This window comes from Protomyctophum bolini (assembly GCF_963924005.1).
Source record: "Protomyctophum bolini genome assembly, chromosome: 9".
Taxonomy (NCBI): Eukaryota; Metazoa; Chordata; class Actinopteri; order Myctophiformes; family Myctophidae; genus Protomyctophum; species Protomyctophum bolini.
This window is the reverse complement of record NC_137870.1, coordinates 19,695,686-19,705,288: the sequence shown is the minus strand read 5'-3', so window position 1 is coordinate 19,705,288 and position 9,603 is coordinate 19,695,686. Positions and strand designations below refer to the sequence as shown.

Below are 9,603 nucleotides of genomic sequence, written 5' to 3'. Positions count from 1 at the left end.
TTGTATTAGTATAGGCATTTTACAGTATTAAAAGATCAGAATTAGAAGTGACTCAGAAAAAAAACCCCAAAACTTGATATTTTGGCTTTTTTTTGCAGGTAAACAAAAGTTCAGTCACAGTGTAAGGGTTCGTAATACATCATTAATAAGCAACGTATGCATGCAGTCCATTAATGAGTGCATTGTTATCATCAGTGTCGTCCTGTTGATTTCTATATTCAATCCATTCCTCCCATTTTTCAGTGAATAACTCCTCTTGTAGTATGAGTTACTACATTACTACTACTGCATTACAAATATCTCCTCCACAATGCTCAGCCACTGCTCACAAACTGGAGTTTCTGGTTTGTACCATATAATTTCATCATATTTTTCTGGTTGCTTTGTAACACTCAAATATGATTTAAATCCCAAGTTGGAAAACGCTGCAGGATTAACTTGGCATGTCTATTGTCTACACTTTGTTGGTGCAGATGTTGTTTGTTGGAGTATATTATAAATGACCGAAAGGCATATAAATGTCTATAATTTCAGTTCGTTTTGTGAACACACAATACAGTTTCAGTTTAGTTTTAGTTAAATATTATAACCTTGGTACCAGGAGGTGCATGCATAGTCGAAGAAACCTTAATTGTTCCTATAGGGCATAGGAAAGCGCTATAAAAATGCAATCCATTATTATTATTATTATTATTATTATTATTATTATTATTATTATTATTATTATTATTATAGGCCTATTATAATTAGGCATATTATTATTATTATTATTATTAACAACATGCAAAGCAGGCTATATCGCTAACTATTGACACAACATTCAACAGGCATTAGCCTATACGTGACGACACGTCCTGTGTATAGTTGACCACATGCACCTGTCACCCAGATATCCGGATACCTCTAGATGTCTCCTCCTCGATGCCTCCTCCCATAAGACAGATACCGGTAGACAGATACCGGTAGATTTCAAAATGCATATGGGGAAACCGAACAGCACTGTCCGGGACTGTACGGGACGTACGTGTCCACTGTCCGGTTTCCCCATATGCATTTTGAAATCTACCGGTATACTCCGTCGTACTTGGTGTCGCTCGCCGAAAATAGCCGATCTACAGTCTCATTGTCTTATATGGGAGTAGGCATCGAGGAGGAGACACTCTAACTGCTGCCACTGTCATATCGTCACTATAAGTGCCACTCTGTTAAATGTTGTGCTCCCGCATACTCCTCACACAACGTGACAGAGAAGGTAAGGGGCAATTGCGTTTCCTTTCATTATTGCTTCCAAACTTAATCTTAAAATTATTGTTAATTTATTACAGGCTGTATTGCTCTGTGCAGCTCTGCATGCGCGCCGCGCGCTCTGTTGGTTACAAAACTCTCCAAGTGCGTCTTAATCCTGTAACACATACTGTCATATACTGCCAGTGGAGCGTTAAGCTGCATGCAGGCTTGCACGTCGTTTGTTTTAAATTATAAACGCGAGTGTGGATGAGCTCTATTTAATCAGGCAGATATGTTTTTATAGCTGCGCATGGCCTTAATATGTTCCCAACAAAGTGAGGATTACAATAAGAAGCTTCAGAAAGTAAAAAGTTTACCGAGAGGACGGCCGCAACCGCCAACCATACGAACAGTCCATTCTTGTAAACAAGGATGTTGAACTTTGTGCTCGGATATGTGATTGAACCGAGGTAGCCTATATGTGAACTCTTGTTGCATAGCCATGTGCTATTTCAGTGTTATGGCCAGGCAGGCCTCCTGCCAGGTGCATAGAATAAACAATATGTCTGCATGGGGTATAACTAAATAATAATATGCCTATATATATATATATAGGAATTATAAGTTTTAAGAACATGGTAAATATGTTTTTTTGTATTGTTCAGTTACACTTTTGTGCGTAAATATATGTAAATAAAATGCGTTATTATACATCACATGCAACTTCAAGTTGGAATGAGGAATGATATACTGTCATGATGCAACTGTTCCTTGTTGTACTGGCTTGCGTCAGCTGTGTACAGTATAGTGTTACACCATGTTTACCACAATGCAACTGTTCTCTAAATATATCTGGAAGCCTCCCATCTACATCTGCTTTTTTTTGTCAGTCCCATATGCTTATAACCACTTAGACCAGGGCTTTTCAATTGATTGTGAACGAGGGACCACCCTGACTTAGAATCAACCTGGGGACCACTGTTGTGTTGGGTGGGGTCGTGGGGATATGGGCTAAAATAGATTAGTGCTTTTGTAACACTTGCTATGCATCGCATGTGTATACTTATTTCTCAACCAATGGTTCATTGACTATCATTTCATAATAATAATGACCAGACACCAACCGGTCAATTTTTCCTGAAAAATGAACATTTTGGAGCACAGCATGTCACATTGAGTCATGTTGTGCGCGTGTAGATCGGCTACTCGTATAAACCAGACTCTCGTCTGTACTCTCAGCAGGCTCCAATCATCACTCATGGCCGTTGTGGTATACATCCAGTTGCTCCTCTTCCTCGGCTCTTTGGTGGCTGCTCAGAATGACCTCGTGGTCAACACGCCCAACGGAAGGGTCAGAGGTAAACTGGTCTCCACGCCGGGAGCAAGACAAGAAATACACATTCAGTATATACTGTAGTACTTGTGAACATAAATACACGATGGGCTAGATACACTAGCAAAAGAAGTATGTGTCCGATACTGAAATATGTGTCTGATACTGAAATAAAGGATGCACGCACGCACGCATTTTCTGCTAAATAACCAAAGTTCACTTCATTTTCATCTAAACAAACAGCGGCAGGTATCGTTTCTGTTTTGGAGGTGTCGCGATATTTCGTTGCCAGACAGGAAACGATGGACAAAGTCTTGCGATACAAAGTATTGCGATAGCTTGTTCATTTGTTTATTCTTCCCAGGGTTCAGTGGGGCAGAAATGTGGAACCCCAACACCCCCCTGAGTGAGGACTGTCTCTACCTCAATGTCTGGTCACCAATGGTCAACCACACCATGGGCTCCCCACTGGCTCCTGTACTGGTCTGGATCTATGGAGGCGGGTTCATCGGAGGAACTGCCTCTCTGGATGTATATGACGGTCGCTTCCTTAGCCAGTCAGAAGGCGTGATTGTGGTGTCGATGAATTACAGGTAAGGCTACTTAATCAAAGTACAGTATAGTGTATGCTCTCTCTCTCTTCCTCTCCATATACAGTAAAAACAGTACCAGTAAAAACAAGTCTAGACAGACGTACTCTGTAAGTGAGTATCCTCACTGGTTAGGTCCTGCAAAAACTAGTCGAGGAGTCAAGAGTCCAAGCTTCTCCAAACAAACATTTCTTAGACAGGGAATATACATTTCACTAATTATCTATGCATGCCATTTACATTTAACTGATTATCTATGCATGCCATTTACACAACTCGTAACAAAGAAGCTGTATGTTCATATTATGGTCAGTAGTAAAATCACAAGTACCCTTCATCACAACATGTGGTAATCATAAAGGCACACAACATCCTCTGTTGTGTGATCATCCCCAAGAAACATACCAAGTCCCTGGAATCAACATGCTATACCCCCCACATGATTAAACAAATACATAAATAAATAAACTAACTCAGTCACACATGTAGGCTGTCACTATATGGCAAAATGCAATATTAGACCAAATATGCCTTATCAGGGCTCAACATTTTTTAAATACTTTTTATTGTAGCTAGGCTAATTAAGTTAGTTTGCGACGCGTTGTGACGCATTGTGAGCTTGTAGCCCGGTGGTATTTTCTAATGGCTCGGGAGTCGGGACGTGTGCAGTACTTAGTTTAGACAGTTTTTGGTTTATAGACTAGTCATTGGTTAGACCAGTCATTAGTCCTACAACTACAATCTATCTCAAACCCTAACCTCCCACGGGGCAGCACACCTAAACCTAACCTTAACCCATGTCTAACCAATGACTAGTCTAAAATAAGTATGCACCCCGTCGGGACACTGTTCAAGAGAACAAACATCTGGAACAGGCAGGCCTTTTTCATCTGTCATTTCCAGAGGGAAGCGAGTGTGTTGCGTGCGCTCGCGGGCAAACACACACACACACACACGCATACGTCATGGCTGACTAGAGCCGCAATTATTTCACGTGCTTCTCTATTTACTTCCTAGTTCCAACTCCACTTCCTACTTGTTGTTGTCATGTGGGTCTCTGTTATCCAATCCAACCTTTGAAGAGGACGTGATTGGGGTGTCCTTGATGATGCGAATGAAGTACCTAAGTCACGTGTCATACCCCATGCTTTCACAGAGGACTCGCTTAAAACCAATGACTTATAATAATGACTTATGGCATGTCTACCGTCATTCTTTCCTCTCATCACCAAAGACCTAAGCATCTTCCCTGTCCCCCTGGCTTCATACCCTGTACCCACTGCCCAAAACGTACTGCTGTCACCATCATGTCTGTAATGGTGTGGCTTCCATGTGCAATTTGTAATGATTGACAGCAAGTTATGTGGTGTTTGTGAACAAGGCAGCAATGATGTGCTAATGTGAGCTTAGCAGGGTGAGGTGAACTGTGATTGGTATAGCAGTGTCAGATGACCTGTGTACTAGTTCATATTGGTCTGCTGTATGTACAGTATTAGGCTCAATAGCAGGGTACAATCGACAGCAGGTTTTCATTTAGTTTGCTTTACCAGCATCAACAGAAACCTTCATTCACCATGCTTCCATATACCTTAGTTAGTATCATCACTAGTAGAATTAAGACGCCTGAGGGCGAGAAGCGACCTCACTCTAAGGGCGAGGTTGTGTGCACGCATCCGCTTCGTTGACGGCAGACTGCTGGGCGAGCGCTGGCGCTTTGGCATTGGGGGTCAGATCAACATGGAATGAATTCTGTACTGGCCATATAAGGAGCATGTCTTGAGTGTACAGGGTTGATGAGGTCAGATCAACATAATGGAATGTCAGAACAGGTCAGCTCCATACAGTACATGGAGATCTAAGGGTGGTAGGGGGGACATTCTCTTGAGTGTACAGGGTTTGATGAGGGCCTAGGTAGGGCCGGGCTTAAATTTTCGGGCCTGTTGAGAACTCTAGTTTTCGCCGGCTGCCGGGCGCGGCTGCACTAATAACTTTGGGGCAGGCTCGAGTTTGAAATTTTATCGAAGAGGAAGGATGGGTGGGGGAACAGGTTATATCCATATATGGAGATCCAAGGGTTTGAGGTTTGAGGTCAGATGTAGAGTTGCTGGCCAATATTGAACATCAGGGATCTCCATATATGGGCTTAACTGCGACAGCAGGTCGCATTTTCTATGACATCAGGGTGTCCACATCTCCATCACTGATGATGTCACAATTGTCACATGATGTCACGAGACCTGACGCACTGACCGGAAATGCGCATTTCCATAGTTAACTGCGACCTTTGGTCGCAATAAAGCAATATGTGACTGTGCGTGTGTGCGTGCGTGCGTGGGTGTGCGCGAACGCGTGCGCATCATCTGTACAATTTCCTCTCCATCCTTTGACACAATCAACCACTTCATCCTTTCTGATCCTCATCACAGACCCTTGGCATAACTGGTACTGCCCTATCCTCTGCTACCATGGCCTCCGGTTTCACTGCTATGCCCGATGAGACACAACTCTTCCTCTCCACCAAGACCACCACTAAATCCAACCGTTCCACCCTCGCCATCTGCTTCACAGGTGTAAATGCATGGAGGCAAAATAACTTTCTCAAATTCAAATGAAATTAATCAGCCCAACTCCCTCACCTGCTCAACCTGTGATTTCTCACTCAATATCGAGTGCTTTTCACCTCCTCCACCCGCGTATGCAACCTTGGAATCATCCTCGCCCTCTCATTCCTCCCTCACATACTCCAGAGCACAAAAGCTTGCCTTTTTCCATCTATGGAATATTGCCTGCCTCCGGCCCTCACTGTCTCTCTCACTACTCTTTCACACATGTATTATATCCAATCTACTGCAACAACATCCTCACCCACATACAGTAAGTAGTATCACCACTAAAGTCCTCAATAAACTCCAATATGTTCATAACTCTGCTGCCCACCTTAGCCATTCCAGAGAAAAGAAGACATTCATTGGCTCCTGGTCAAACACGGTACTTCACAATACTACCGCTCACCTACATGGCATTTTTCGACCTCCATGTAACGCACGTGTGTGTGCTTGCGTGCGTGCGCCCCTGCGTCTATACTTAATAAAGTGTATATATATATATATAAACTATGATGATGTTTTAAAGTATTTGTTTTTATGTCTTTTGATTTGCATTGCTATGTTGTCCGAGACGCGAGGTTACTCCGTGGTGAGAATCAGAATCCAAGACTCCCTTTATGATACGTGCTTATAGAATTGCAACATTGCAACTGCAAGAGAAACCACAGACATCATAAATGCCATGAATGATAAGCCGCCCTTTAAAATGAACAGATAACAAATTACTTTACATTTACAAAACTTTACATTCATTACTCCTGACGGACCATAGCATTCAACTTAAAACCGTTTTTAAATGCCTCCCAAAACCATGGTACTCGATTAACAGAGCCCCTGCTTGGCTTGCTGGGATCCCGGGGGAAGCTTTCGGGTGGATCTCTAGGGGCATCGGCTTGTGTTGAGCCTTCCAACGGTGTCTACCTTGATCTCCGTCCTGCAGACAATGTGGCCTGGGTTGCAGGGGTCGGTCCAAGTGTGAGCAGCAACATGTTAAATTGAATTTAACTCATTCTTACCCTTAAAGCAATTATAGCTTAATAACTTTGCAATAGGCTACACTACAGCAGTAGAATCAGTCTACAACTAACCATGCCTAACTAACTAAAAGCCTGTGGGTCTTGCATTCAGTCCTTGAGGATACCTGACTGAACTAACTCTGCAAGCTACGTTTTGTTAGTGTGCAAAGCTGCAGTCAAGGTAATTTCAAATATAAAATATTGTTTAATAATTAAAAACTGTCCTCACTCATTTCCACTATGTTGAAAAGAGTAAAAGAAAAATCCTTCAATGAATATAGTTGAGTCCAAACTGACTGACTGGTACATACTGTATTATGCACATAACCACCGTTTCTTTTTTTCTGTGACAGAATCGGAGCACTGGGTTTCCTGTCACTTCCTGAGAGCAAGTCTATTCATGGAAATGCAGGGCTACTAGACCAGCAACTGGCCCTCCGCTGGGTAACAGACAATATTGATGCTTTTGGAGGTCACCCCTCTAAGGTACAGCTTTTTATTCATTACGTAGATTATGTTTATTAATGCAGATTTAAAATATTTTAAGCCTAGCATGCCATTTACCAAAAAATACAATTAACTATTGTAACACCTTACATCAACAATATAAGTAACTTGTCATCATCATCGAAATCATGTGTGAAAAACCAAGCAAAAGTATAAGGTGGCCTGTTATATCCAGGTGACCTTGTTTGGGGAGAGTGCTGGGGCAGCGTCTGTTGGCTACCACCTTCTTTCCCCAGGCAGCCATGGACTCTTTCAAAGAGCAGTGATGCAAAGTGCTTCTCCTACTGCACCCTGGGCCTTTATCAGTCAGATTGAGGCTAGGGAGAGGTACAGTGGCCTACATGACTATGTTTTCACTATTCATCAGTTCAATCAGCTGTTCATTCATGAATTCATTCCTATAGTGTCTGTCTGTCTGTCTGTCTGTCTGTCTGTCTGTCACTCACTCACTCACTCACACACACACTCACTCACTCACTCGTTGAAGTTTGACTCGCTCACTTTGTTATTTTGACCAATACGAATACACTCATAATTAGAATTAGTGATTCATAGAGTGCACCGGGTAGAAAACAAAGATGAACAAAACATCCATGCTCATTAAGAGAAGGGCACTCAGACAGAATAAATATCTACCCTCTCTTTCACTCTTCAACCGTGGCTCTCCCAGTTCATCATTATTATTCAGAAGTAGTGACACACACGTCTCAAACGCTGCTCAAATGCATGCAAACTCAATTATGTTCACCATGGCTCATACTGCTCTCATTCGTCTTCAGCCCTCTCCCTGTTTCCACCTCCATTCCCATCCTCTCTCTCTCTCTCTCTCTCTCTCTCTCTCTCTTTCTCTCTCTCTCTCTCTTCCTCACCTTTCATCTGTCTCTCACCCTTCCACAATCCCTCTCATCTTTCCTTCCTCCTTCTCTCCCTCTCTCCTCTGCACTACTCTCACTCCTTTCTGTCCATTTCTGTCTGTTTTTTTCAGGTCTGTGAGGCTTGGCCAGCTGCTAGGCTGCCCACTCTCCCCTGCAGCTGATTTGGAGGCGTGTATGCAGAAGATAGACCCACAGGTCATCGTTGAGAAGCAATATGACGCTTATCCTAAACCTGCACTCCTGGCCCTGCCCTTCGTGCCAACTGTAGACAACAACTTCCTACCAGATGAACCTGAGGTAGGTGTGCGGGTGCAGTTTCTGCATGGGCGCATTAGGAAGATGATGTTTTTGCCCTGGAATTTCAAAAAGTGAAGATAACTCGCCCCAAAGCCATGGTTAACTCGCCCCGAAAGCGTGGATATCTCGCCCAAAGTGTGGATATGGAATTGGGGCGAGTCGTCTGGTATTCATGTTGTGTGCATACATAATGTGCACATTTTGAAATGTGCACACATTGAGCTTGAGAAAAAACTGTAAAAGTTAATAACAACTGAAAGTCTTTATTTTCTCATCACTCAAAAAGGTGCTTCTTCGCACTGGCAACTTCCTGAAGACCGATGTACTGCTTGGCGTCAACAAAGATGAAGGAACGTACTTCCTAATTTATGGATCACCAGGATATAACCTCACGAGTCAGAGTCTGATCAGTAGGAAGGACTTCCTGGAGGGGGTGAACCTTGCAATGCCAGGAACCAGTAACGTCACGAGGGAGTCAGCTGTTTTCCTTTACACAGATTGGGCAGATGAGAATAATAGCACAAAACGTCGAGATTCGTTGGGTCACCTGGTTGGAGACCAGGCCTTTGTTTGTCCTGTATTAGAGTTCACTCGCAGGTAATTGACCCAGACAACTCTGTTGATTTTAGAACAAAAAGTAAACAAGTATGCCTGCAGTGCAGTTGTCTTCTTTATACTCAAGTAATACAATATGGTCACTTCCTCTCCCAGGTATGCAGAACATGGAGGGAAACCCCGCCTCTTCCTGTTTGACCACCGCTCATCCACCAACCCCTGGCCAGAGTGGATGGGTGTTATGCATGGCTATGAGATCGAGTTTGTATTCGGAATGCCACTGAATGAAACCCTGGAATACACGCAGGAGGAAGTGACCATGAGCAAGAAGTTTATGAAACACTGGGCCAACTTCGCCCGGACAGGGTAAATAAACATCCATCCATCCGTCCGTCCGTCCGTCCGTCCGTGTATATTTTAACCTAAATCTAAAAGCTCACAATCACTAGGGGTCCGTGACGTGAAAAGGTTTGAGACACTGATTCAAATGACTCATGGTTGCCAATGATTCTCTCCTGTTGCCAACAGGAACCCAGCCATCGGAGGCAGTGATTGGCCCATCTTCACTTTGGAGAAGCAAGAGTATGTTTCTCTGAA

At 43.2% G+C, this 9,603-nt stretch overlaps 1 protein-coding gene across 2 annotated transcripts in view; it reads left to right on the top strand.

Annotated features, from left to right (window-relative positions):
* The first annotated feature begins 1,141 nt into the window (after positions 1-1,141).
* The window catches only part of LOC308320933 (acetylcholinesterase-like), an 11,252-nt gene continuing 2,790 nt past the window's right edge, over positions 1,142-9,603 (top strand). The window contains exons 1-9 of one of the 2 annotated variants that reach the window (XM_080771681.1): positions 1,142-1,252; positions 2,470-2,585; positions 2,925-3,153; positions 7,126-7,258; positions 7,455-7,606; positions 8,265-8,451; positions 8,738-9,048; positions 9,163-9,372; positions 9,535-9,603. The exon at positions 9,535-9,603 is cut by the window's right edge and continues 95 nt beyond it. In XM_080771681.1, coding sequence (XP_080627807.1) covers positions 2,486-2,585; positions 2,925-3,153; positions 7,126-7,258; positions 7,455-7,606; positions 8,265-8,451; positions 8,738-9,048; positions 9,163-9,372; positions 9,535-9,603 — 1,391 coding nt within the window. In that variant the 5' untranslated portion in view covers positions 1,142-1,252; positions 2,470-2,485. Of the gene's footprint in view, positions 1,253-2,466; positions 2,586-2,924; positions 3,154-7,125; positions 7,259-7,454; positions 7,607-8,264; positions 8,452-8,737; positions 9,049-9,162; positions 9,373-9,534 lie in introns of both variants that reach the window. The other variant, XM_080771680.1, reaches the window with a different exon arrangement.